Here is a 27,518-nt window from a genome sequence, read left to right on the forward strand (position 1 = left end):
AAGTCAAGGGGGGGAAATCATGTGTGAGAGTGATATAACACGTGAGCGAGGATTGATGGTAAACAAGTATTAAAAAGAAAAAAAATTTGTGTGTCTACCACTAGAGGCGCATTGGCTCTGCACTGTACGGGCTTCTCATCACTAAGCAGAACCGCTCGTGTCTCTCTGTATGCGACGCATTTCCACCACGTCGTGTCTCAGAATCATACAAATCCCGGAGGGTGGACTGATCGATAATGATTTATCGGGATGTCATGTTGAGCTGGTTGTATTATTGGAGAAAATATAGATAGAATTAAAGGTAAATGAATGCAAAGGTTTGTAATTGGCAATAAGGACGCAAACGCGGGGTTCAGTTGAGGGGAAGGGGGGTGGGCAGTTACAGAACAATAAATTTTGCCAGTAAAAAGACAAAACATATGTTTTTCTTTTTAAATCCCATGTATTTAGTAGAAAAGAATAGTGACATCTATTCACTGTGTGTGTTAAATGACGAAATGCATAGAAAGAATGCATTGTATGCATAGTTCACCATCTGCTACAGCACCATTGCTGTCTCTGATATGGTAATAAGCATGGTGTTCTCCGCATTCACCATCAGCTGTGATAAAACACAAGATCGTGCTGATGATGTTTTTTTGTCTTCGGGGTTTTCAGAATTCTCCCCCACATCCTCAGTGAATGGTCATCACAAATGGTCAACAGCGTTAAAATAATAACGAAAAATCAGACAGCTGATGTTTTGCTTTTAGTTTAGTTTTTTCAGTGAAGAGGCTCTCAACATGTCAGTTCCAGGTATCTTACATTGTTTCTCTGAAACTGTTATATATGCCCCCGAGTTCTGTTATTAAAATAAGTGACTCATGGAGAAAACAGATGTAGGAGTACAGCTGAATAAGGACAGGGGTTAGAGTATTGTTTGCTGTTCCCAAAGTTCATGTTAGTTTTTAATTGCGACATTTAATGCATTTAAGTGGATTTACTGATTACTTATAAATTCGCTGCAAAACACCTGAGAATGTGGTTAGATTGACTAAAATGTTATTTGCTTGAAATAGCAAAAATGCGGTGTAAAACCATAGAGAAGTGTATGAATGGCTTAATAAGGACAAGGTTTTTCAGCCCACAGGCAGATCAGTTAAGATCGTGTTTCAACATCACCCTGTCCTTGACATTGTTATTTTGTCATCCTGCTCTTTGTGAAATCCAGCCAGCTTTTCTCTGTATAAAGGACTTCTGCGTAATAAACAGCACAGCATTAATTCTCCCACCAAAAATAATCCAACTTCATCACCAATAAAACCATCAAATCTGAAAATACATAAAGTGCATTACTGTTAATAGTTTTTGAGCTCAGTGAAATGTTGAGATGTCAGGAATGAGCCCTTATACTATTTTTGATATGTCATGCTACAACGTCTTCCTCTCTAACTGCAGTTAACATCAAGTAAAATAGATTTCAGTGACCTTAATTAATAATTGTATCAGCCTTGAGCAGCAGTGACTCTTAAGTTCTTTATTAAAGAGTTTTTATGTTAACTTTTGATCACCAGGAGACCAAATTTACTGACTAATTCTTGATAATGCCGTGTTTCAGATTTCCAAGGCTTTCTTGTTTTAATTATTCACATTGATTAATTTTCTATCATCAGTTGTTCCTGGTATTAAAAAAAAGAAACTGAAATAAAACTATAAGTGACTGTATAGGTAGTCTCATTAGATCGCGTTGCATAAAACACATCTGAGCAAATATCCAAGGACTTTTTGAGCTGCAGATAGAGCAAACAAATAGGCAGGGAAAGGTTTCCACCCACGCAGATTTTCACAAGCATTTGAAAGAAACTCTGATTAATCAGTGGATTATTTTGTTTTAAACAATAGGAATAAATGGGTTTACGGTGATAACTTTAACTTTTAAACGAGACACAGTATTGTGTGCGATACTGAGTGTTAACAGGATGAATTTTATTTTGTGATTAAAGAAAAGAAGGGATTGGAGGGGTAGGGGGGTGGTAGCTAACAACTCGTACCAGATGACGAATTTGCCCCCCACCCACCCAGTCATTCTCCCAGAAGAAGCGTCACTTAACTTTGGTACAGACGGGGCTACATGAAGTGGACCTGAGTTTGCAGGGTTTAGCACCCTTCCTCAGTCAGTAGAGTTGGCTTCATTTGTCGACTGTAGCGATACTTTCGGCTTGGCTCTGAGTTTCAGATTGAAACAGTTTGTTAAATAGGTGAATGTTTTTGCCATCATTATTATTTTTTGATTTCTTGTTTCTATGTTCATGGCCTACTGTCACATGACGAGGCCGAGTTTACAGCCATATTCGGTAGAAATGCGTGATCTTGGTAATCATGGTTTTGCTAATGTAACATGTAACAACTTCCTGTTCTTTTTTTTTTTTTTTTTTTTTTTTTTTTTTTGTGCGTCAGTGGGGTATATTTTTTGTCATCCGTGTCTTTATCCACAGGGAATAGAGGTTTAGTTAGTCAGTTAGCTGACTTTGTTTAATTAGTGGACTTTTCACGCGGAGCAGATTGTTATTGATGAGTCCTTTATACAGTGTTTGATCCTCTTTCTTGTCTGTGTGGATTCACAGTGAGGAGCAGGAGCGTGCTCAGTGAGGTTGGGAAGACGGCAACATGGCAGTCTCCACTCAGCTGGGTTTACTGCTTTGGAAGAACTTCACCTACCGACGGAGACAGACTGTAAGTAGCAGTGTAGCTCAATTGACTGATTAATCCTGTATTTGGGTATTTGTTTCATCTGTTTGTCGTGACTCTTAAAATGTTTTCCTATTTATCAGTGTTTCACTAAACCAATTTTTTGGGGGTTAAATACCTTTTATTCAGTACCCACAAGGAAATTGTGTACCTTTTATTTTTCTTCTTTCAGTTTGGTTTTATCGTTGCTATAATTTCCTACTATTGCCCATGGTATTGTTCGTCACAAAAAAGACAGATCCATCGTTTATGATTTCCCAGCAATGCTTTGTCTCACTTTTTAGTTGGTTTACTTTAAATGTAATCTTTGAATGTGATCTTCCAATGCCACATGCCTAGTCATAAAAGCATTGCAGAAGCTTGTTTATACGGGTTATTGCATTGCATAGCCCAATGCAATGGCAACAGTGTAATTGTCCTTTGTGCCACTTGGAAAGAAAAGTGCTGCTGTTTACTGTGAATCAGTTGAAGACAGCTTGATGACACAATTATGTGTCAGATCCATTATCCAGTTACTCTTGTGTTGGTTGATGCCTACACACTCAAAGTTATGTAAATGAAATTCAGTTCCCAAGTGTTGAATAGTATTCCATTATAAATGGAGAGGCTTCTCTGTGTACAATTAAGCCATTTGTCCATCAAGTCGAAAATGCTGCTCAAAGTGACGGCTTAGCTGCGTGACTTTCGGTCCAATTATTTGCAACAATGGGATACAGTACATTTTCTGAGACGTTGGCTTTGTTCTTTATCCCTACATTGTATGTCTAGCATGCTGTTAAAGCCTGTGTCAAAAGCAGATGAAGCGAGGAAGCCATATGGAGCAGATGGACAAATCCACAGTCCTTAAATCCAGCAGATCTCTCTGTCTCACTCCATCTCCTCTTATTAACCCATATACTTTACTTTAGAGTCATGCTGGGATTAATGTTTGAAGAGCAACAGCTGATAGCCCCTTTCCTCACGCACTTGATATTTTTCTGTCTTAAAGCAGTAGAAATACCCTTAGATGAACTGTAAATACACAAACACACAAAAGCAAGGTAAAAAATAGATTACCCATTGTTTTGGGATGATTAACTTATTTTTTCACATGAAGATTTTAAAGCCTGCTTTCTTTTCATTGATTAAGCTTTGTCATCATCCATTGTGTCTTAGATCCAGTTGCTGATTGAGATCGTCTGGCCCCTGTTCATCTTTTTCATCCTGATATCAGTCCGAATATATTATCCGCCCTATGAACAACATGAATGTAAGTGTTGTTAAAAGCATCATCTTAAAAATTTCTGCAAGTTTTTCCTACTTTTAAGTGAACTTGGTATCATCGGTCTGAACTTTCTAACAGTTGTTCTGCATTTTATAAAAAAAATTTCAGGAAAACTATGCCAAATGGGTTAGATCACTACTTTACTCATCCAGGGAATTTTTGTTTTATTCATAGAAGAATCTGTTGGACTTGCCAACATTTACTTGCACTGACTGAACATGTGATAAGACTCGGGGAATTACATTACTGGCTGTCAATACAGCTGGTTTCACAACTTTGGCCCCATTTAAGTCAATAAGATTGCAACTCATTGATTGAAAGCACAAAATAATCCTGGTAGTATTCATAAAGATTTCTTTTTCCACTTTTGAAAAGGAAAGTTGTCACCTCCAACAGAATTTCCTCAAATTTTCAATTCAGCTGCATCGCAATTAACCCAATAAACTCATGACAGAAAGTTAATCATGGCTGTGTCAACTTTCTGACAATGGTTGGCTTTCTCTTCTTATCTTTTGTATTATAATAACTGGTTCTACTCTGTCAGTTGTGGTTATATCGGTAATGTTAGCTCATGAGAGTTCAAATTATGTTAAAGATAAAATCAGCACTCTTTAATACTGATGTTGCAATGATGTATATGTTCCCAGTTGGTAGTTTAATGCTATCAGGTTTTCTTCTGCAGTGTCTGTCATCTGTTTTATGACTTCATTTAACAAAAGCTGATATTATTACATCAAATTATATCTGAATTTGTATGTATATTTTTCAGGTCACTTCCCAAACAAGGCCATGCCTTCAGCAGGTACTCTGCCCTGGGTACAAGGTATCATCTGTAATGCCAACAACCCCTGCTTCCGTAATCCCACACCTGGAGAGAGTCCTGGGGTGGTGGGAAATTTTAATGATTCTATGTGAGTACTTTGGCTGTCAAATGTATTAATATTTAACAATTTATGCACTGATTCACAGAATTCAAACAACACATTTTTTTTGTTTCATCCAATTCTCATCCTTCTCTAAACACCAGAATCTCCCGTCTGTTCACTGATGCCAAGAAGATCCTGTTGTACACTCAGAATGATAAGAGCTATGAAGGCTACAAGGGACTGCTAAGAGCCCTCAGGAATCTTCAGAAAAACACTGCTCGTAAGTTTGTGCCTTTGATTATTTGGTATTTTTTGTGTTAGTAAGTGTTTGAGGATCAGGTGACTGATCATTGATCACCCTTTAACCCACTCCTCCTCCCTTTTTACTCTGAAAAAGACCCAAGAATATATTTCCAGGTACAAGTAAGAGCTGTAATGTCTTGTGATCTGCAGTGAGATAGACTTCAGTCGTTGCAGATCAATACACTGACAAAAATATGCTAAACGTAGATAAAGTGACTTAAGATCACGTTTGCAGTGTACCAGCTCGTGCAACTAATGGTACCCTGAGTACTCAGAGGCCCCTTATCTCAGTCCACCAGATGTCATGGGCCCGTTTTCTGAGCAGCTAGTGGGTGTTGCACTTCTCCACTTTTATGTGTCGCTGGTGGTAGCAAAGTCTAAACTGCCCTGACAATCACAGCATAATCATAATAAGGATTTTCTACTTTGTCTGGATTGGAGTATTGTTTCTTCCTGTCTGTTACCGATAAAGTTTGCACATTTAGGGGGGAAACATATAATGATGTTATGGAAAAAACATTATTAAAGGATAAAAAGGAGGACCAGAAGGATGGCATTTCAGGACAGTGTATAACAACATTAAACAGCAGTGATGTAACTACTAACCTCCCTTAATTGGTGATGTGAAACGAGGAAGTCTAATTAATCTGGCTGCTCTTTTGTTTGACTCATTAGTGTTTCCTTGCTTTTATACTCACACAATAATAAGTACATTTATTTTCTGATATACTGAGAAGCTAAAGCAATTATAAATTATGCAATAAAACACGGCAATCAGTTTCTTGTTATTTTGGGTACCTTAGCTGACTTTGCCGTTTTGTTAGCCTGGAGATACAATTCATTATGCAATGATTCCTACAAAGCAAAGCATGGTTTGCAAACAAATCAGCTCACACAAAGAAAATATGGACTGGCAGTTTTCAATTGTAAAGATTTCTCAGTTTCCATGCCTTGTGTGGCGTGTGATATTGTATTCCTTTTTTCTGTCAGAATTTCTTTGGAATGCCTTAAAAACCAGTGATATATCTTATCTATCTGTGCGTTATTACATTTTATTTTAAATGGAGTGAACAGGGAGCCATGGGGTTTCTTTTTAACACAGTTTCTCTGTATCTGTGCACTTCATCATAATTGCTTTGTGAAAGCGCAGCGGTCTGATAGTTGTCAATCCCATATTCCACTCAGTATCTCTTTTAATCCACAAAAGGAAATGAGCTGATATAGAGCAGAGACAGCGCTGTGTGATGCCAAAGAGGGCAAACAGAGCTGGTGCTGCTTCAGAGTGATGCTATAAGAATAACAGCCTAGATCAAAGAGCTGAGAGTGGAGCCTCTCACATGTTGGTTAATAATTCAGCACTTGTAGGGAGGTCATTTCAATAAGACCTTAACTGATAAAGGTGGATTGTGAAGTGTTGTGGACACGGATAAGCTTTTTGACTTTAGATAACAAGACAAGTGGATGACACTGTATGTTATTTTCATTGATCAGATCTAACAGATATCTGTGGTGTGAGATGACATGGACAATTACATCAAAGTAAACAATTCAGCAGTAATTTGCAATATCCAATATGCTGCATATTGCCATTGCTATATATGCAATATGTTTTTGAAATGTGTTTAATATCATAAGAGTAGATGAGAGGTAAATATATTTTGATTTTGATTCCTAACCATATTGCTAATCTTCAGAGAAGTAAAGCTTAATTGCAATTGCATAGTGAATCTTCCACCGTCTTCAATCTGCCTGACTGCTTTAAAAGACTTTATTTGAGTGTTGTTTTGTTTTTTGAGCCCGAGCTTTTGAAGTAGAGACTTTAACAACAGTTTGCAAAGACACTGAAAAACTTTCAGAACAGTGATTATAGTTCTTATTATGTAACATCAATAATCAGTGAATGGAGAGTGATCTACAACACAAATAGGCTCACATGCCAACATACTCGTAGACAGTCCAGCAGGTTTTTTCCCCCCTTGAGGTTAATTTCACCTTAAGTCTGTTAGATGAGTTTTTGTGACAGATTTGGTATCACAGAAATGACAGCTTGATTTTGAACTAGTTTGACCAGTGATGCCACGGTCGCTAAGGTGTGTGATGTCAGTACTGTTTAATTACAAACAAGATTGATAGGTAATGCCAGGAACATGTACAGACTTGCAAATGTTAATATGGGACTTGTCCTCATATCAGGCTGGCACCAACGCAGGAAAAACACACATAAACAAATACTTCAAAAACTGTTCCTGTTCCTGATAAGTGATAAGTTGCTGACTGCACAAAGTACTGCTAGATTTTCCATTTCAACAAGGTTGCACCATCCACACTGGTGTGTCCCGAAGGGTCTTTGGATGCGGTGCACCATGGGAGCTTTGACTTCCTACTGGGGCGCTGATTAGACCTTATTAATACTCCCTAGCTGTTACCAGCTGGGACTTGAGGTCACACATAGACAAAGACACACAAAGGCACACAATTAGTTGTACATGCACAGGTCCATAAGGACTGGTAAGGGTATTTAGGACTTTAAAAGGATGTAGATGTTAAAACTTTCACCCTTACAAACAATTCACACACTACGGCGCGTAGATATTGCAGGCAGTAAAAAAAGTGACAACACACATGTGCCCTCAAACACACAGAAACACACTGTTCCCTTTCATTTCCTCTCGGGGGATGTTCAGTTCAGTCGAGACAAGTGTTTCCTGTCTGCATGAGTTTGTGTGCGTTTGCATCTGTGCTTGTTATAAAAACCAGAGAGCAGAAAAAGATTTACTTAAGATAATGGGAAAGGAATGGAAGATGAGAGGGGTTGTAGGAAGATGTTTTTTAAACAAGCATTCCTGATTTATAGTTGAGAACAGACTAGATGAGAGCAGATAAAAACAGAATAGACGGCCAGTAATCAGGCAGGGTGGTAAAAGAATGCGTAAACCTTTTTTTAAAGGGAAAAAGTTGATATAAAAGTATGTCGTTCCACCAACAATCTATTCTTGCGAACTGAAGGAGTTCCTGTTCTTGCTACATGATTATTCTAGTTAGTAGTTTCATTCACGGCTAGTAAATAGATGGCTTTCAAATGGTCTAAAATGTTAGTTAGAGGGCAGAACGCTGTGTGAAAGGAGAGATGGGAAAATCTGGGGAGATAAATCCTTATAGAGGAGAAGAAGACACAATATTTAGTCCAAAGTTGAATGCCCTGTAGTAACCCTGAGTTCCAAACCTGGAGCTGAGGAATAGAGAGAAGTCAGTGTGTGTGCGTGCATGTGTTTAACCACACAGCTTACTCAAGCCAGTTTCTGAAATGGTTTGACTTCACTGGAATGCAGCAAAGTACAACGAGTGCAGATGAGACATTGTGTTTCTGGGTAAAGCCATCATTGTTCATTTCCTTTATCTTTTTTTGGAATTAGCCAAAAAAACAAGGATTATCTGTGTGTGGAGGTCATTTATCATCGAATCACTGAATCTTTAATTAAGGCCTTTAAATTTTACAATTGTGAGATTGAATTTTGACAATATAAAAACAGTCTCTTTGCAGATATGTGCTTAGGTAGAGCTTATAATTTTTTGAAAGCAGTTTGTTTAAACCTCTTCTCCTGGGATATCTGCTATTTGTCTTTATGTCAGAATCAACCACTAGAAAGTGGTATTATTATTATTATTTTTAATCAGTGTATCTGGATTTCTTTCCTTTAGGTTTCAAGCTGAAAGACTTTTTGCGTGATGATGAAACCCTTTCTCACTTCCTGCATCACAATGCGTCACTTCCTCGTCACGCCCTGAAGCATATAGTGGAGGCTGATGTCAATCTTGAGAAGGTAAATGAAGACAGTTGTCTAGAATCATTATTATTTATTTTAAAGTAACATTCACCAATGGGTTAAATGTTTTCGTGCAGCTTCTCTTACCACCTGAGAACCACTACCAATACTTGTATCACTGTTTTTTTTTTCTTTTTTATGAGATAATCATAACCACCCCTGGCCACAGTGTTTGTGAATAAATCCAATGACCTTGGCTTCATAGCGTCTATTGGGCCACTGTATTCTGCTGTGGCACAGCTAAGCCCTTAATACCCGAGAGAAAAATCAGAGTGGGTGAGGGGCAGATGGGTGAAGAGGTTGTCCCCTTATCATTAGTCTTTTTGTTCAGTTTGTTTTTTCTCTAAACCCAGTGTAATGGAAACAATTTAAATGAGGTCATGTATGCTTATATATATTGTTTTTTTCTTTTTTAAGTCAGTAATTTAATTATTTTCCATTATTTTTACATTCAAAACTCCCTTTTCTGTTGCTCCCTCCCTCACTTTTAAACGATTCCTCTCGTCTTGTGTTTAATTTTCCATAATTCAGAACATGCTCATGCGCAGGTCAACACACAGAACACTTCTTCTATGCAAACAAACTCCATAGAACATACATTGACTGATCTGCCTACCCTCAACAACAGCTCCCACCTCAGCACATCACATCATCCTTGCTTAGCAGTTGGAGGGCTGAAGTCACATGGCCGCTCCTCCTTCCCCACATTTCTCCTCACGTGCAGAGACCAAAGCTCAGAGACAAATTCCCACTCTGGGATCATGTTTTACCATCTGTTCATCTCATTCCTCTCTCCCGGACAGCTATTGATCAGATAGGGCGATGTCCTTTTGGTCAGAAATTTCATAAAGAGCATTATTGAAGGAGAGGAGAGAAAATTCAAGGAAGTATGTGTTGCCATATATTGCTGTGTCCTTTGTTGTATAAAGTGAGAGTGATTCCCAGTCCCTCGACCTGTCTGCTGTAAGCACTGATGTTTTCCCAGTGAAAACACTGGAAGTCGTGTATGTCTGTGCAGATTGTGAAGTCTAATCGACATGATGGCATAACAAAAAATGTTAAAGGACATTTACAAAACAAGATACTGACACAAATACACACATTTCTACAGTCTTGAGGAAAAGGGGCCTTAATTGTGGCTGCAGCTGCTTAATAAAATTTCTTTCTATCTTTGTGAGTTTTTAAAAGAGAAAAAGAGGGATAATTTTTTAAGGCAAAATGAATTTCTTGGAATTGAGTTTTGCTTGGAGTACTGGAGTACTTTTAACGTTTGTCCAGTTTGTTCTTGGCTTACCCAGCATCGCCATTCAGAACGTTTCTTACCTCATAATTGCTCAATAATATTTTTTCTGGGAACATCATTGTTTTGCTTACATGGTCAGCTTTCAGGAATTTATCAGTTTGTGCGTGTTTTTTGGATATTAGTCATATAAGAGCCAGTAACAGTCACCTAGCAAACTTTGTTATTCACCAAATTTTGATGCAGTTTTACTTGTAAATCCATCGTAGCTTAACTCAATATATAAAACACACACAGACATTAAAATTCTCCTGTTACATTATCTCACCTATGCATTCTTTTTCATTATTCTCTATATTATCTCAATCCTGTTTTGTCTTTTTTCCCTCCTCTCTTTTTAGGTCCTCACAAAAGGTTTCGGCTTCCATCTCAGAGATCTCTGCAACACCACACCACTGGAGGAGTTTGTCCACATTGCTGACCGCAACGTGTCCCGCATGACTCAAGAGATCATCTGTAAGAGTTCCAGTGATTGGCTGAACAAGGCCCAGAGCCACTTCCTGTCTAACTTGGACTTCCTAAAACCTGTTCGGGTAAGTTGAAATCCATGAAATGATAAGTTTAGAATGGATCTTAATTTTGACATCAAATGTAATATTGCTAATAATACCTATATAACGTCTTATTTTAGTATTTCTGGCATAAAATGAAACATAAGAAAACAGATGAAAAAAAGCAACAAACTTGTAACTCAATAGTGTGTCAGAGTACAGCACTCTAAATCTGCCATCTGTGTTTACATATTTGACCGGGATGTGGTATTTTGTGTCACGGTCTGGCTGGCAGACCGTGGGGATGTGGGGAAAGGAGGACCCAAAACGCAGACTCTGCGATGCAAACAGTGCTCTTTATTCACAGTGAAAAACTGTAAACACAATAACTCCCCGTTGCTCCCTTGAACCCCGTGTGCGTGCTTCCCTCCGACGTCTGTGCTCGTGCTCCCCGCTGTTGTGTTTCCGCACACCCCGTGCGTGCTGCCTTTCTGGACCACTCTTCCTCCTGCAGGGAAACCATAGAGGCAGCCGTCAACACTAACCCTCGGCGGGCATATACGAACAACACAGACATATGCTGACACACTAACTTGGTACGATAACTCAATGATCCCGCGCCGGTGGGAGCTCCAACACTCTCCTAAGTAGCTCCCCCGACGAGCCCTGATCACCAACAGGTGTGGCAGGAACTTCAGGTGTGGCCAGTCCTTCGCAGGGCCACACCTATCAGGCCTGCAGGTGGCTGTGCTCCATCCTCCAGCCACACCCGCAGACATACACACGTATACACCCACACCCTGCCTATACATACGAGTGGGACACAGACTAACACAGCATTGTGGAGAAAACACACATCACCAAATAACAATAATACTAACAACAATAACAACAGTCAAAACTGGTCACGGACCCCCGAGTCCTCCAGAGCCGGGTCCGTGACATTTTGTGTACCTGCCCGGAACTAGGAAGACATGCCCTTCCTGTTTAAAATGGAAAATATGCATTATTGTCACGGAACTGTGACGCTTCGTGGTTATAGTAAAACTATTACTAGTGCTCATGTATTTATTCAGATATCCCCAAAGTGTTTTTCAGTCAAACAAAGTACTTTTTTTTAGAAGTCCCTAGCTTTCTTTTGCAAGGAGAATCACAAATGTTCTTTATAAAAACACCTTTTGACCAGTCAGTGGTCAAAAGGAATTATAGTTATAACCACAATCTCTTATATTTTGTGCTCCCATGTCTATTTTTTGTTTGCTTTGGGTTTTTTTTTTTCTTTTCAGCTTAACCTCCCTTCTCCCTGCATGTTTCCAAAATGCCTGCCCTATCCCTCCAAACCCATGATAGAAATGTGAGTCATGATTGGAAGGATGGGAAGAGGTCAGCCAACATTATGCAGCACAGAATGTTCAAACAAGAAACAAACACAGGAGGAGAGAAATGGAGAATATCTCTGAATGTCATCATTGTCAGTAAAGTTAATAACCATTGCTGGTGTTGTCTTGCTCACTCGCGTGTAAATAAGGAACATTTCTGGCTCAGAGAAGCGTGATTTTATCAAGCCAAAAAATCATGTGTATGTCTTTTTAATTGAGTCTTTAAAACAATGATGCAAGACTGGGAAATTTTTCCGACAGGAAAAAATTTGAATTGCATAATATGAAGACCGGAACTTGCATAAGTCCGTTTCTCCCCATTTGTGCATGTGTATGTGCATGTGTGTGTGTGTGTAAAACAGAGGGACAGTGGAGAAATTGTTATGGCAAGAGAAAGTCAGGCAGACGAGCGAGCAACTTAGAGAGAAAGAACTTACTAGAAAGTTAAATTGTCTTTCTCTCTTCTTAGAAAGCCACTCTGTCTTCAGAAGCACCTGTGCTTTATCGAATTTCAGACATTCCAGCAGCTGACAACTAAATGTGATATATGAGAACACTCTCACGCACTTGTATACTCACAGCAGTCTGACAAATGGAAACCTAGGTCAAACTAACATTGACCTGTTGTTCTTTCTTGGGTCCCTCTTCATTCACCTTTGACCCAAATGTTATTCTTCCTCTTTACCCCACAACTTTCTCACCTTTCTCTGCCTGTGTGATAAATCTTTTCCTGTGGTCATTAGTAGTATATTATGCAAGAACAAAAGCAATTAGAAAATAGCCAATCAATTTTTATTTGTGCAGGCTACCTTAAAAATCTCTACAGCACAGTAACTGTCCTCTTTGTATCTCACAGAGGGATGTGAGGTCTGATCCAAAAGACATTCAGGAAGTCTCAGCTGCAACCGACAATCTTCTGGAAAGCCTGGGAGCACTGGCCGTTGAGGTAAACACACCGCCGATGTATACAGATAACGCAACCCCCCCATGTTAACATAACACGAACAAACAAGGTTACTGAGGTATTTGTGTCCAAAGTTCAGTCCCCTATAAAATCAATGCTTACCAAGAACCAAATCTCACTAAAGATATTTAAAGTTAGGGTCGAGGTAGTAATAAGTAATAGAAAGCACACTGTGCACTTTGATTCGAAAAGGTTGTTCTTATATGAGTCTTTTATAACACCTCATATAAAATCAGATCTCCTCTACTGACACAGTGTGCTCTGATTTACTAGGGTCCCTCTGTTTTTAAGCGATTTTGCACCACAGATCACGTTATTGTACAAACAGTAGAAAATAAATTATAGTCTAAAGCATAAAAAACTGCAGTAATGCATCTTGTTGAAGCTTAGATAAAAGTAAGCAGGCTGTGAAATATTCCTGTAAAAGCTTTGCTCAGCAGGCAACCAGGTGCACTGTCTTCACTTGTCTCACATCATTGCAGACAAGCAGTATAGAATCACGTGCATGCACGCTCACTTCCACGTCTGAGCTAATGTATCTTAGCGTTGCTGGAGTGTAGTTAGAAACGAGAGTGTCATGTTTCGGCTGTGTGGCAGGCAGGAGAGGACCCAAATGCAAACTCAGAGACAAAAGGTAAACTCAAAAAACACAGCTTTATTGCTGGCGTGGAGTGGGACACGAAAAACAATACAAAATAAACTAAACTGGGAAAACTAAAGCACAGGGGGAAAAAAAAAAAAAAAAAAAAAAAAAAAAAAAAAAAAAAAAAAAAAAAAAAAAATCACACAGCTATGATGGAGGACACAACACTGACAAAGAGAAACATGGGGCTTAAATACACTGAGGGATAACGAGGGGGAATGAGCCACAGGAGGAGAGCACAGCTGAGAGTAATTGAGCAGGACGAGGCAAGGGAAGCAAAACTAGAAACATTAACATAGAACAGACTGTGAAAGTAAAACAGGAAACACACTGACGGAACTCAAGACATGTGGACTTAACAGACTGGGGGAGACAGAACATAGGGATCTGAAACATGGAACAGAAAGGCACAGTAGATCAACATGAACATAACGCCACAGGGGAAGAGTAAAACTGAACACGATGAACACAGAAACACCAGACCTCTTCACAATAAAACAGGAAACTTAATGAGACGTAGACATGACAACCCAAACTTCACAATGTAAGACACAGACATGAAACACATGAAAAGCAGGGGAGATTTACCATAGTTGGAAACACGAGGGGGAAATAATAAGAACTAGAAACACTTAAGCATGATAACAAATGAACTTAGGAACCTGAAGGGCTTACATAAACTAAAACATCAAAATGAACTAAAACTCAAAACACTGGGTCATAAGACCCAGGATCGTGACAGAGCCCCCCCTTCAAGGGCGGATTCCAGACGCCCAAAACCATGAACAAAGAAACAAACACGAAACAAAACCAAAACAACCCGCCCAGGGCGGGCAGTGGGGGTCCAGGACGGAGGGCCAGAAACAAGGCCAAAAAACAAAAAAAACACAAAATGTCCATCAAAATCACAGGAGCGCAGGGAACAGTTCATGACTCCTCAGGGGGCCGACCCGGAGGGTGACGGTCCAGAAAGTCGTAGTTCATGTGATCAGGGGGCCGTCCGTGCGGACGGCAACGGCGGCGACATGGAAACGGTTCAGGGGGCCGACCTCGACGGCGGTGACGTGGGAACCGTTCAGGGGGCCGGCCGTGCGGAAGGCGGCGGTGGCGCCCAAGTGTCAGGCGTACCGGCCGAGGCTTGGAGGGCACAGGACCAGGCGTAGCCGAAGACTCTGACCAGGCCGGGCCAGGCGTAGCCGAAGACTCTGACCAGGCCGGGCCAGGCGTAGCCGAAGACTCTGACCAGGCCGGGCCAGGCGTAGCCGAAGACTCTGACCAGGCCGGGCCAGGTGGAGCAGGAGCAGCTGATGCAGAGGCCGGACCGGGCGAGGATGAAGGCCCTGAGGCTGCGGCTGACGAAGCACAGGCCGGAGCTGCGGCTGACGAAGCACAGGCCGGAGCTGCGGCTGACGAAGCACAGGCCGGAGCTGCGGCTGACGAAGCACAGGCCGGAGCTGCGGCTGACGAAGCACAGGCCGGAGCTGCGGCTGACGAAGCACAGGCCGGAGCTGCGGCTGACGAAGCACAGGCCGGAGCTGGTCCTGGCGTAGCAGAGGCAGAACCAGGTGACAGTGAGGCAGCCACAGGTGGTGAAGCAGAAGGTGGCCAGACGGGCTCCTCAGGCCCTCCAGCTGACGAGGCGTGAGGCTGAACGGGCTCCTCGGGCCCGCCAGCAGACGTGGCGTGAGGCTGGACGGGCTCCTCGGGCCCGCCAGCAGACGTGGCGTGAGGCTGGACGGGCTCCTCGGGCCCGCCAGCAGACGTGGCGTGAGGCTGGACGGGCTCCTCGGGCCCGCCAGCAGACGTGGCGTGAGGCCGGACATGGCGAGGCTGATGTGGTTCTCCTGAACCTTCAGCAGACGAGACATGAAGCTGGCTGGGTTCTCCCGAACCTCCAGCTGACGTGGCGCGAGGCCGGACGGGCTCCTCGGGCCCCCCAGCTGACGTGGCGCGAGGCCGGACGGGCTCCTCGGGCCCCCCAGCTGACATGGCATGAGGCGGCGTGGGAGCCGCGGAGTGCTGAGCAGACTGTTGAGCGGTTGGTTGTTCAGATGATTGGGCCAAAGAAAGGGGTATGGGCGACAAAACTGAAGCCTGACCTGGAGACAAAACTGAAGCCTGACCTGGAGACAAAACTGAAGCCTGACCTGGAGACAAAACTGAAGCCTGAACACACGACTGAGCTAACTGAGCAACAGACTGAACTATGGAAAAAATGAGAGGTTGTAGTGATTGTGGTAGTTGTTGCTGACATATCTCCGAGCCTACAGAACACAAGGACAGGGGCTGGATAGGCTCGTCTGAGACTTCAGCGGACACAGGAATGGGTGCAGGCACCCGCCGGACACGAGCCGCTCCCACCTGAGGAGTAGGTACGGGTGCGGAGGTAGGCTGTGCCCTGGCTGGCCTCACCCTGGGAGCCGGGACAGGTGGTGGAGAGCGGAGCTCAGGAGCGGTCACAGGCGTAGGTAGGTTTGCAAAGGCAGTTTCTGAATAAGCTGACTGGTGAGCAGCAAAGTCCAGGGGTGAGGCCACACCCAAAACAGTCACTTGAGGTGCAGGTTGAACTTGGTCTGACTCTAAAACATGGTGAGTGTGTTTGAACATGGCTGGCTGTGGAACACAAAATTCAACTTGATTCATGAGCTCAGTGGCATCAAGTCCAAGTCTTCTAGCCAGTTTAACTATGGTGGGAGGCACTCTGTTACTGTTTACACCTCCCAGCTGAGGCACAGAAAAAATAACTGCCTGAGATACTGGAAGAGCGTCACGTAGAGTCCCAGACACAGGATTGGAATCATGAAGGTTCGGAGGAGCTGGTTGAAAAACTAAAGTGTTCATAGGAGCAGCATGACTAACAGTGGATGAAATGGCAGAAGGTTTGGAGTCAGAATGTGGCAAACAGTCACTTTTACTCACAAAAACGGTCTGCTCAGCTGCTGTGGAGCGATGGCGGCGTGAATGCCGCTTTCTCCTGGAAGAGGGAGGAGATGAGTCGGCCCGCAAATCCTCAAGCGGACTCGTCTGAAAAGCCTCCGGCTCTTCACACAGGAGTGGCTGCTCAGTGCAGACACGCACAGTAGAAACAAGGAAGTCCTGGATTAAAGGGTGGAGCATGCCAAATAACCAGGGGAGTCCAGAGATCATCCGTTGTAAGCGGAGAGCTAGTTCCTCCTGGTATTCCTTAAATGGCAGCGCAAACCACTCCTGGCAGAGAAATTCTACCGTGTAGATCATGTCCTCCTGGAGCTCAGCAGAGGGATTGTGAGCTGCTGGGTCCATTGTCTGGTCGTAGTCTTCTGTCATGTTTCGGCTGTGTGGCAGGCAGGAGAGGACCCAAACGCAAACTCACAGAGACAAAAGGTAAACTCAAAAAACACAGCTTTATTGCTGGCGTGGAGTGGGACACGAAAAACAATACAAAATAAACTAAACTGGGAAAACTAAAGCACAGGGAAAAATCACACAGCTATGATGGAGGACGCAACACTGACAAAGAGAAACATGGGGCTTAAATACACTGAGGGATAACGAGGGGGAATGAGCCACAGGAGGAGAGCACAGCTGAGAGTAATTGAGCAGGACGAGGCAAGGGAAGCAAAACTAGAAACATTAACATAGAACAGACTGTGAAAGTAAAACAGGAAACACACTGACGGAACTCAAGACATGTGGACTTAACAGACTGGGGGAGACAGAACATAGGGATCTGAAACATGGAACAGAAAGGCACAGTAGATCAACATGAACATAACGCCAAAGGGGAAGAGTAAAACTGAACACGATGAACACAGAAACACCAGACCTCTTCACAATAAAACAGGAAACATAATGAGACGTAGACATGACAACCCAAACTTCACAATGTAAGACACAGACATGAAACACATGAAAAGCAGGGGAGATTTACCATAGTTGGAAACACGAGGGGGAAATAATAAGAACTAGAAACACTTAAGCATGATAACAAATGAACTTAGGAACCTGAAGGGCTTACATAAACTAAAACATCAAAATGAACTAAAACTCAAAACACTGGGTCATAAGACCCAGGATCGTGACAGAGAGAAGCTACAACAGAACCTTCTTTCTCTCAGGCCCCTGCTTGGTGAGTTGGCAAAACATAAAGATCCAGTCGTGAATGCAAGTGTGTGTATGTGTTGGTGTATGTTCCTCCTAAGCAGCTGCAAGAACACCAATGTACTTCTGTCTTCTCCTCTTCTCGGCAGCTGATGTTGCATTATTCCACTCTCTGTTCTGTGTAAATGATTTATAAGCATAATCTCATGAAATCTTTTTTAAAAAAGAATTTCAACTGAAATCATTCTTGCACAACTTCCTCTGTGCTTTACCATGATTATATTCATTTTGGCCACAGCTGCTTGGAAACTTTTACACGTCACTGGAGACTTGGTTATGTTTTAGGTTGCTGAAATTGGGAATGAATTGCTATCATGCAGTGGCGTAATGACCAAAAAAAGACTATAATTCTTTTCAGTCTGTTACTTTGTTAGAAGCAGATTATATGACGTTGCTTAGCTGGCTGATAGATGAGATATGCAGCTGCCAGAATGGAGACGTGCAATCATGTACCCTCTTGTTCCCAACCAAAAATCATTCACAGCCTGTGTTTCAAGCCAAGGCTTATCACTATTGAATGGCATAAAGAGCTTAATGCATTTTCAGAATTTTTCTTCAGGAGCAAAGAAAAAGCCCTTTTCCACATTACCAGCCCTGTGACAAACCTCATGAAAAAAAGTACAGATGTTAATGTTTTTAATGTGTCAGGTTTATATTGTTGATTGTCATTTATGCTTAGAAATATTTACTCATATATGCTTAGAAGTATATAATCATTTGTAGATTGAAAGAATGTCTCATCCTAGGAGGTCTGTAACAACTCTGTGTAGCATGAAGAGGGGGGTGCGTTCACTCCTCTCCAGAGTGTTCTGGCATAGATCACTCTTGGGATCATGAGCAAGGTTGTATCTTTTCTTGCTGATACATGGTATAGCAAACACATCTATATCTGTTTTACTCTAAGTGCCTTTTGTTTAGATGAACTGCTGGACTTCCAGACCAGCAGGTTTAGGGAAGTCGTTTATGGGGTCACACTCTGACCCAACGCACAGGCAAGGTACTCTTTGTGTGTATGTAGACGTCATATGTTAATGAACCTATGTATATTCATGTAACCTCAAAAAGAGCAGTGTTACGGGGGAGCGGACGAGAGCAACTGGGGTCAAGTGAAGGAACGACGTTTGTCCAGTTCTCTCCCGTGCACGAGAAACATGAAGAACTTTGCCTACTCGTGTCTTGCTTTGCTGTGTAGTTAAAATGTCTTGAACGTTCCAGCGAATAGGTTTAAGCTACAAACCTATCAAATGTTTGTTTGGGTTTTTTTTTTTCAAAAATGTCTACTTTTTAAGCTACCTCGTGGCTTTTCATTAAACACTGGATAAGTAGTATGAGCGAGCCTGGCATTATGGAGCAATGAGATGTAACTATTCTTATCAACCAGCATCTCATAACTACATGGAAAATTATGCAAAAAGAAATGGTCCATGTCAGACTTACATAATGGTCGTTGTCTGAATCAGACATCGCTGCCTTTTATTTCTCTGCTAGCCATGATGAGTTTAAATTTTTAATGTATTGTTAAACTAATTACTTAAGTACTTTATCTGAAGCCTTTTCTCAGTTTGTAAGTAGATTATTTTGGTTTTGCTGAGGAGGCAGGCATTTGTGCACTAATAATCTGGAATCCCCCCTTAGAATTTATACTAAAACCTTCATTATGATTGGTGGCAATTATTGAAAAGGGGGTCATGAATTGTCTTCTCTGGCAAGACTGGCAAATGCAGACTATTTGTGAAAAATTGATTTAAAACTCTTTTTAGAGTTTTTAAAGTCAGCTGAATCTCTTAACATGACCAGATGAACAAGAGAGAACAAGCTTATAACTTAACTTTTTTGACTCGTATAGTGTTCATTAGAATTTTTCACAAAGAAGCCCAGTTTACAGTGCATACAGCAACATTCTTAGCTTATTTACTCTTTCCTGCTTTAAAATGATCAGTGTATTGTTATGTGTTTTTCTAATAGGTTTACGTTATTAGAAAGAACAACTGTGTGCACCTGCAACTCCCATTCTATTGTTTTGTCTGAGAATTTGGATCTCTTTGGAAGTTATCTAAATGTATTTTATACTTGTGACTTGATGTTCACAATTATTTTAGGATTGCCCTCCGAGGGTCTGTTCTCGTCTAAATAGCTGTGTGCTTGAGCGGAAACTTGAACTTTAGTAACCTGTGTAGACTCAGCTGTGGGGTTACTCTAGGATGATCTTTCTCTGCTGCCTCCATGTCTGTGTCGATGTGCGTGTGTGTATTTTTGTGCAAGTTCCTGCATGGATGTGTGTATTAGTCACCTAGTCACCCAAGATAACATGGGCAGTAACCCACTAGGGAAATGACACATTAATTTAGTCACACAAAAGCGTTTTCAGCACAAGGCAAGTACGCACTCATGCAGACCTATATATAAATTTTGCCTGGTGGCTACATGCAGTGTTAAATACAAACACACACATACACATATGCACAGCCTGATATTTTTTTAATGTTCTTTGACAGCCACAAAACAAAACTTCCTAAAAGACTCTGATATGCACCCAGTCAGCACTACAGACAGACACATACTGGCAGAAATAATCACCCACAGTTCTTTGTACATGACAGAGCAGGAAAGCATGTGACCATTTGATGTGGCTGCAGGATCAGCTGCAAAGCGACCGCATACAAAACGAGCTCAGCGAGTGCAAATGTAGGACGCAACAGGTCTTTAAATTACGGCTCAGTTTCTCTTTGTTTGAAACTTACGTTGAATATTTGTTTGCCTGGCAAATAGCGAATAAATAAATGAATAAAAATGACATGGAGCAGCTGATATTAAGTGACAAAGATGACAAAGAAAATTGCAGATTTCAGTCTAAAACAGGAATGCGTGGCATTTCAGAAAGCCGTGTGCGTTTCTACTTGTCTGGCTTGAATGTGTTTATATGCGTTTGTGTGTGTGCATGTGTGTTTCTGTGTCAATGAGCATGTACTCAGTAACAGTTGTCAGAATAATAGGGCTGTACTTGTGGAGCCTGCGGATGTTTGCCAGTTACGAGAACGCCCGATAGTAACCTTTCTTTGTTCTTGTACCTTCCTCTGCTTTCTGTGCTCATTTCTACCTCCTGCTGCAGCCTCTCACACACTGTCTTGTTTGTTTGTTTGTCTTCAGTTTCTTTCTTTCACATTTTTATCTCATTTTTTCAAGAAAGGGTCTGATTTCTTCATCCTCCATGCTTAAAGCACAAAGCTCAAAATTACCGTATGCCCTAGTACCCCCCTTCCTTTCACAAAAGTCCCCCTTTGAGTGGACTTGAAATGCTTGATTTTTTTTTTGTGCGTGTGTGACGCTGGAATTGCTGAAGTTATCGTCTGTTTTCTTTCTTTTTTACTTTAACAAAAGACATCCTTCTCTGTCACGAGTCGGTGACATAATTGCGTGTGTAGGTAGCTGATGACCAGTTTGGAAACTTAACAGTGAACTAGTGTGGACTTGTCTGATGACCTATAGTAACCTCAGTGTGAACCAGAATGAACTCCCTGCTTCCTTCACTTTGATGAAACAATGCAAATGTATGTTGACATCACAATAATTCCAGTTTTTCTGGAGATTAAAACTGGAAGGATATGCAAAAGAAGATAATCTTGGTCATTTTATATTTGTTACATTTTGTGCCAATGCCAAACAAATGTTTAACAGAATGATGAGTGAATGTCACAAAGTTTATCTAACTTAAAAGTCAATTTCCCTTTATCTGTGTGCACATTAAAAACACATGCATAAGCAGCAGAAAACTAGCAGAGATAACTGCTGTTGAAATGCAATGCAAGTTCTGTGTTATTTGTTACAAAACGTACACATGTGAGATGTACACTATGATAAATATCATCATCACAGCTGCTTTTTATGTAAGTTGCTCAGCAGTAGCATGCAAGTCACGTGCAGAAATACGTGTTACATTTTATCTGACCTCTCCTCATGCACACACATACTCAGGCATAACGATAGACCAGGAACACCAGTTAAATTTATCTGAGGCAGGCAGACAGCTAAGTGTCTCCACCCCTCAGTGCAGCACTTGACTTCCACGTCCAGAATACCAACCATAGAGGAGATGATAACCTTCAATATCTTCACACCTCCTGCGTCACACACAGGCACTCAAACATTTTATATTACTGTTGTCACAAATGATCCCTTTTCAAATAAGGATGTGGGCATATTATTTTCATTTTGCTCGTTATCTGTTTAATCATTCAGGACATTTGAGAATACCTGAAGAAGAAATGTGTGCAGAGCAACTTTGAACACATATGGGATGACACTTGAAGTGATCAGCGGTGCATTAAACACACTCATGTTGTCATTCAGGATGAATTTCAACCATGTGGATCTGCATAATTAAAAAAAAAAAAAGTGACAGTCTTAAATATATGCAGTTACTTTACTGTAAAAAGGCAATATGGTAAAAAAAAAAAAAAAAGCCTCCTGCCTGAAACATAAAAATTGTTCTAATATATTAAGATGATATTTTGTGTCTAAAATAGGTCTTTTCAGGAGCATTATCTCTATTTGTGTAGACAAACCAAAGATTGTCAACCGATTTTTTGAGGACATGAGAAGTAGATCTCTAATTTGACCTACTGCCACCTAGCAATCATCAATATGTTGACATTTCTATCTGCCTCTCTCTACTACAGCTTTCCAGCATGAAGAGTTGGAAGGATATGCGAAAGGAGATCCTGTATCTTACCGCAAATGCTACAGGGTCTCCAAATCAGATGTACCAGGCCGTGTCACGTATCGTCTGTGGACATCCTGAGGGAGGGGGCCTCAAAATCAAGTCTCTCAACTGGTATGAAGACAACAACTACAAGGCCCTTTTTGGAAACCACGGCAACGATAATGACAGTGAACCCATTTCCACTTACGATAACTCCTCCAGTAAGTGTCCAGAGCTCACCTATCAATTTAGTTTCACAATAGTACAGTTTGTTAGTCAAATATTTTGTTGTTACTAATACAAGGTTCACCATTTAAATGTCTCTATTTTTATTTTTCAGCTCCTTATTGTAACAATTTGATGAAGAACCTGGAGTCCAGTCCCATTTCCAGAATGATCTGGCGAGCTCTGAAGCCCCTTCTCATGGGGAAGATCCTTTATACACCAGACACTCCAGCAACACAGAGGATCATCCACGAGGTATAGCTATCGCTTAACATATAAAATCCCCATTAGAGGTGTGTATGAACCATTAAATGAAATTATCTTTGGTGGGTCTTTCAGGTTAATAAGACCTTCCAGGAGCTGGGTGTGCTGAGGGACCTTGGAGGGATGTGGGAGGAGATGAAGCCCAAGATTTGGAACTTCATGGAGAATAGCGAGGAAATGGACATGGTCAGGGTGAGTGCGTGCAGGGGCATTTTCCTTTGGCACACATCAGCACTGTCTGCTTTGTGTGCTTCCTGTTTACATGAAAGGATCGCCTTTACTGAAATGTAATTATGTATAATTATATATCTGATGTGACCTCAATAGCAAAGAGTGTTTATGTTCTGGGATTTTTTTGATGAATTTATTTGAAGCTATCGAAATGAGAATTTGGCAGCTGAGGAAAAAAACCTCGTAAACCAAAACTAAGAACTGATCTCATTTAGGCCACACTTGTTCTCGTTCAAATAAGAAAAGAGCCGGACCAACCACACATGTGCTTGGTTGACTACTTGTTCTGCCACGATTAGTGAGCATCGTTCTGGATTCATCCTATTGGAGTCAGTTTACTTGTTATTATGTTCTCAAAAATACATCAGTGCATGGCTGTGCCTGAGAAATCTGTTCAGCATTTTCATGTGGGAATTACATAAAGCACCACCTGGTGGTGAAGGGTTGTAAAAATACTTTGATGTTACTGACTGATAATGAGCTGCATTTTGAGTTTAATGATAAGTTGCTGTCAGGGATAAACTGCCTGAACAAGCAAGAATGCATGCAGGAGTTTTTCACAGTTTGGCATTTTGCATCACAAAAAGAAGAAGGTTAAAAGACAATTTAAATGAAAGAAAAAAGAACTTTCAGCTTTTCCAGCATCTTAAAAATTTTTTCTATCAAAATCAGCATTGTTATTTTGATTTTATTTGTTATTAAATGTTATTTTTTCTTTTTGCAGACCCTGCTCCAGAATAATGCCAGCGCTATGTTCCTTAACACCCAGCTTAGTGGGACTGAGTTGCGCGTGTCAGACATAGCAGCATTCCTCTCTAAGACCTCAGTTAACAAAAAACACGCAGGATCGGTCTACACCTGGAGAGACGTCTTCAATGAAACCAACCACGCCATACAGACCATTTCTCGTTTCATGGAGGTTAGTGTTAATAAAAGGATGTATTAGCAAAAAGTGCACAACAAACTGTCATGTGCTGCCATGTTTTTTGAGATTTTGGGATTAAAGCCATAATAACGTGAGTCTGAAGTTATGTCTGTAGAATAGGTGTTCATGCATGCAGAAAAATAACAGCTAATTTCACATTTTTTGGCATCACAGTACAAATCTGCCATCATCTTCGACTGTTCAGTGCATTTGAACTGCTTTCAGATCCTCACAGCTATTTACTTCCCATATATAGATAATTTTATTACTGTAATTGATCATTTTAGTGTGAATCTCAATGTGAATCTGACCTGGTTTTGTCTGACCTGTTGTCTCTAGCCACTGCGGATAATGTTATTAAATGCACAAATGCAATACAAATCACTTAAAAAGCCTCACTTAGGGTCAATTACATGTTCAGCAAAATCACAAACAACTCACTGACCTACTGACTGTTTCACCCTTTAAGATCATATGATGTGTGAAGCTTCTTGCACTGTGAACTGTGTCGAGGACAACCGTACACAGTCAAAAATGACATACATATGTAGCATATGGTGTATTTTAATTGTTATCGTCCACCCACATTTCATTATGCTTTCTAGCTTTCTGTTGGCACAGTAGAGACTTGCTGTGGGAGGATCTGGTACAAGTCTGCTTCTGTCAACTAAAAAAGTCTGAAGCTAATCTGTAGGAGCTCTCAACAAATCAGCTAAACAATCCTGGTGTGGTTACAAAAGCACCTGAGTTTGTGCAATCAGGTGTAAAGTTCATTGCTGTTTTCCAGTTTAAATAAATGTAATTCTGAGAAACTGTGTGACTACTTGAGCTGAAACTTTTTTAGCATTCGTAAGAGCTGAGTAGTTTGTTTTGGAGCTGTTAAGGACTTAACACTTGAACTGGATGTCTGCAGGCTGATGGCGTCTTCAGTATGAACACTTTTCAGATAAAAGTTATTGCAAAAGTGCCTTTTTTCTAGCTAAACTGAAATTAAAACCATTCTTTATCAAAATCCTTCAGTGTGTGAACCTGGACAAGCTGGAGCCAGTGGCTAATGAGGAGCGATTGGTCAACAAGTCCATGGGTCTTCTTGATAACCAGAGGTTTTGGGCTGGAATCGTGTTTCCTGACATTGCCCACAACAACAGCACTGACCTGCCACCCAATGTCAATTACAAAATTCGTATGGACATCGATAATGTGGAGAGAACAAACAAGATTAAAGACGGGTAAGTGGCCGTGTTGACCAGACGTTTTTTATTTATTTTCCCTTTTCCTTTGACCCTCTTGATTTTCATCTTGTTTTGCAGATATTGGGACCCTGGTCCCAGGGCAGACCCCTTTGAGGACCTGCGGTATGTCTGGGGTGGGTTTTCCTACCTGCAGGATGTAATCGAACAAGGAATTATCAGAGCTGTCACCGGCACCAAGCAGAAGACAGGAATCTACATTCAGCAGATGCCCTACCCCTGCTACGTTGATGATATGTAAGTGAATGCTGTGGTTAAAAAAAGAATGTGTTTCAGTTCTACAGAGGATATGTGTGTAACATTCAATGCGCTTTTTCAGATTCCTGCGTGTGATGAGTCGGTCAATGCCTCTTTTCATGACCTTGGCATGGATGTACTCAGTAGCTATCATCATCAAGGGAGTGGTATACGAGAAAGAGGCACGTCTCAAAGAGACTATGAGAATCATGGGACTGAACAACGGCACCCTTTGGCTCAGCTGGTTCATCAGCAGTTTAATCCCCCTGCTGATCAGCGCTGGGTTGTTGGTGATGTTATTGAAGGTTGGTGCAGCCACAGGCACACACACGTATGCCCAATATGTCACCATGAAGGAATGTCAGCAAATTATAGAAAACAAGTGAACATGCTCGCACTGATCATTGCAGATGTTCATACTCAGCACAATTAAGTCACTCTTTTTCCATGATGTCTCCAAATTTAATTAAAAGGTGGAAAACAACTGACATCATTCTTTTCTCTCCCTGTCTCTTTTGTCTGACGTCCTTCTCAGATGGGTAACCTGCTGCCTTACAGTGACTCCGGCGTTGTGTTTCTCTTCCTGGGATCGTTTGGCGTAGTTACCATCATGCAGTGCTTTCTCATCAGCACGCTGTTTTCTCGTGCCAACTTGGCAGCCGCCTGCGGTGGCATTATATACTTCACTCTCTACCTGCCCTACGTGCTTTGTGTTGCCTGGCAGGACTACGTGGGCTTTGGAGCAAAAATTGTTGTGGTGTGTTGAATAGATTTAATTACACACTTATGAATACAAACATGATTCTTTTGCATTTTGTACTCTTTGTCTTAAAATATTACTTCTATGTTTGAATATAGTGATTAAAAACAAGCTTGCTGTATGCAGGCATAATTTTCTGTCCTAAAATTTGAATGCTCTTTCATTTTCACAGAGTCTCCTTTCTCCTGTGGCTTTCGGTTTTGGATGTGAGTACTTTGCCCTCTTTGAGGAGCAAGGAGTGGGAATACAGTGGTCAAACCTACTTGCCAGCCCTCTAGAGGAAGACAGCTACAACCTGACCACCTCCATCTGCCTCATGCTGTTTGACGCTGTGTTGTACGGAATAATGACCTGGTACATTGAAGCTGTGTTCCCTGGTGAGTTGTGCAAAAACTTTGCAGTTTGGGTATTTTTCCCTTTAGCGGACAAATTGCACATGAGCAATATGAATTATTTGACAAGCAATACATTCTGTTACAGGTCAGTATGGGATCCCTAGGCCCTGGTATTTTCCCTTCACTAGGACATATTGGTGTGGAGAAAAAGAGAACAAGAACATCTCCACCCCTCTGTCAAAGAAGGGTAACGCTGATGGTACATATCATAATCATTATTATCATAATTTTTAGATATACAACACATCTTCACTTTAAACTACTTAAAGTTTGGATGGCATACCAGGATAAATTATGCTGTTTTTTTGTGTCTGATTTGCAGCTGTCTGCATTGAGGAAGAGCCAAGCCACATAGAGCCAGGTGTTTACATTGAGAATCTCGTGAAGATCTACAGCCATGGAAACAAACTGGCCGTGGACGGGCTGTCCCTGAGATTCTATGAGGGACAGATCACCTCCTTCCTCGGACACAATGGAGCTGGCAAAACCACAACTATGTAAGATAGTGCACATGTTGTCTACAGTACTCCCAAGTTTTGCTGAGCTGAGAGTTTGACACTTGATAAAGGATTTAAAAGTTTGCTCAGCTGAAGTGCTGACTGTATTTTTGTGTTTCCTTCTTGTTTCTGAT

The 27,518-nt window shown here is 41.3% G+C and overlaps 1 protein-coding gene across 2 annotated transcripts in view; it reads left to right on the forward strand.

Annotated features, from left to right (window-relative positions):
* Positions 1-1,857: 1,857 nt before the first annotated feature.
* Positions 1,858-27,518, forward strand: part of LOC146708106 (phospholipid-transporting ATPase ABCA1-like) — a 41,719-nt gene continuing 16,058 nt past the window's right edge. Inside the window, exons 1-19 of one of the 2 annotated variants that reach the window (XM_085459842.1) lie at positions 1,858-2,237; positions 2,604-2,712; positions 3,883-3,976; positions 4,761-4,902; positions 5,019-5,137; positions 8,860-8,981; positions 10,626-10,817; positions 13,011-13,100; positions 22,578-22,821; positions 22,941-23,080; positions 23,165-23,281; positions 24,045-24,239; positions 25,266-25,474; positions 25,556-25,732; positions 25,815-26,037; positions 26,268-26,489; positions 26,665-26,869; positions 26,973-27,086; positions 27,210-27,384. In XM_085459842.1, the coding sequence (XP_085315968.1) occupies positions 2,647-2,712; positions 3,883-3,976; positions 4,761-4,902; positions 5,019-5,137; positions 8,860-8,981; positions 10,626-10,817; positions 13,011-13,100; positions 22,578-22,821; positions 22,941-23,080; positions 23,165-23,281; positions 24,045-24,239; positions 25,266-25,474; positions 25,556-25,732; positions 25,815-26,037; positions 26,268-26,489; positions 26,665-26,869; positions 26,973-27,086; positions 27,210-27,384 (2,846 nt within the window). In that variant the 5' untranslated portion in view covers positions 1,858-2,237; positions 2,604-2,646. The remainder of the gene's footprint in view (positions 2,238-2,603; positions 2,713-3,882; positions 3,977-4,760; positions 4,903-5,018; positions 5,138-8,859; positions 8,982-10,625; positions 10,818-13,010; positions 13,101-22,577; positions 22,822-22,940; positions 23,081-23,164; positions 23,282-24,044; positions 24,240-25,265; positions 25,475-25,555; positions 25,733-25,814; positions 26,038-26,267; positions 26,490-26,664; positions 26,870-26,972; positions 27,087-27,209; positions 27,385-27,518) is intronic. The other variant, XM_085459841.1, reaches the window with a different exon arrangement.

This window comes from Copadichromis virginalis, linkage group LG6 (genome assembly GCF_057382275.1).
Source record: "Copadichromis virginalis isolate Kocher_CV1m ecotype Utaka linkage group LG6, C_Virginalis_male_GT1.1, whole genome shotgun sequence".
Classification (NCBI taxonomy): domain Eukaryota; kingdom Metazoa; phylum Chordata; class Actinopteri; order Cichliformes; family Cichlidae; genus Copadichromis; species Copadichromis virginalis.